This window comes from Aureococcus anophagefferens (assembly GCF_000186865.1).
Source record: "Aureococcus anophagefferens unplaced genomic scaffold AURANscaffold_644, whole genome shotgun sequence".
Taxonomy (NCBI): Eukaryota; class Pelagophyceae; order Pelagomonadales; family Pelagomonadaceae; genus Aureococcus; species Aureococcus anophagefferens.
Window position 1 is genome coordinate 1 of NW_008706018.1, and position 1,056 is coordinate 1,056.

The 1,056-nt window shown below is 64.7% G+C and overlaps 1 protein-coding gene across 1 annotated transcript; it reads right to left on the reverse strand.

Moving 5' to 3' along the window:
• Positions 1-25: 25 nt before the first annotated feature.
• Positions 26-1,054, reverse strand: RRL3 (hypothetical protein; the record flags this gene model as incomplete). The annotated part of the gene is made up of 1 exon (XM_009044674.1): positions 26-1,054. A coding segment is annotated over one exon (1,029 nt), but the record flags the coding sequence as incomplete, so codon positions are not given.
• Between the last annotated feature and the right edge of the window lie 2 nt (positions 1,055-1,056).

Sequence of the window (1,056 nt, forward strand, 5' to 3'; positions counted from 1 at the left end):
CCTGGACGCCGATGCCGACGGGCCGGTGCTTCAGGTTCGACGACTTGGCCTCCTCCACCGGATAGTAATTGACGTCGACAACCTTGTTGAGGTTTTTCGTCACGACGTAGGCCGTGCGCCGGAGCTTGGCGAAATCGAATGTCGCGGCGTCGCCGGCGCCATCGACGTGGGCCGTGAGGTTGATGGACGCCAGGGTGCAAACCGCGATCTCGTCGGAGGCCGTGTACTCGACAATCTCGGTGCACAGGTTCGACGACTTGATCGTGCCCAAATGCTTCTGGTTCGACTTGTCGTTGCAGGCGTCCTTGTAGAGCATGTAAGGCGTGCCCGTCTCGACCTGGCTGTCGAGGATGGCGAACCAGAGCTGCTGCGCGGGGATGGCCTTGCGCGCGCGGCCCTCGGCCTCGTAGCGCTCGTAGAGGGCCTCGAACTCGGCGCCGTGGCAGTCCGCGAGGCCCGGGCACTCGTTGGGGCACATGAGGGACCAGAACCCGTTAGCCTCGACGCGCTTCATGAACAGGTCCGGGATCCAGAGGCCGTAGAAGAGATCGCGCGCTCGCTCGAGCTCGTTGCCGTGGTTCTTCTTGAGGTCGAGCCACGTCTCGATGTCCGCGTGCCAGGGCTCGAGGTAGATGGCGAAGGAGCCCTTGCGCCTGCCGCCGCCCTGGTCCACGTAGCGCGCCGTATCGTTGTAGACGCGGAGCATGGGCACGATGCCGTTCGACGTGCCGTTGGACCCGCAAATGTAGGAGTCCGTCGCACGGATATTGTGGACCGACAGGCCGATGCCGCCCGCGTACTTGGAGATGGCCGCGCAGCGCTTGAGCGTGTCGTAGATGCCCTCGATGGAGTCCTCCTTCATGGCCAACAGGAAGCACGACGACAGCTGCGGCCGCGGCGTGCCGGCGTTGAAGAGCGTCGGCGTCGCGTGCGTGAACATCTTCTGCGACATCATCTCATAGGTCTCCAGCGCGCCCGCCAGGTCATCGCCGTGGATGCCCAGCGCGACGCGCATGATCATGTGCTGAGGCCGCTCCGCGATCGCACCGTCGAGGC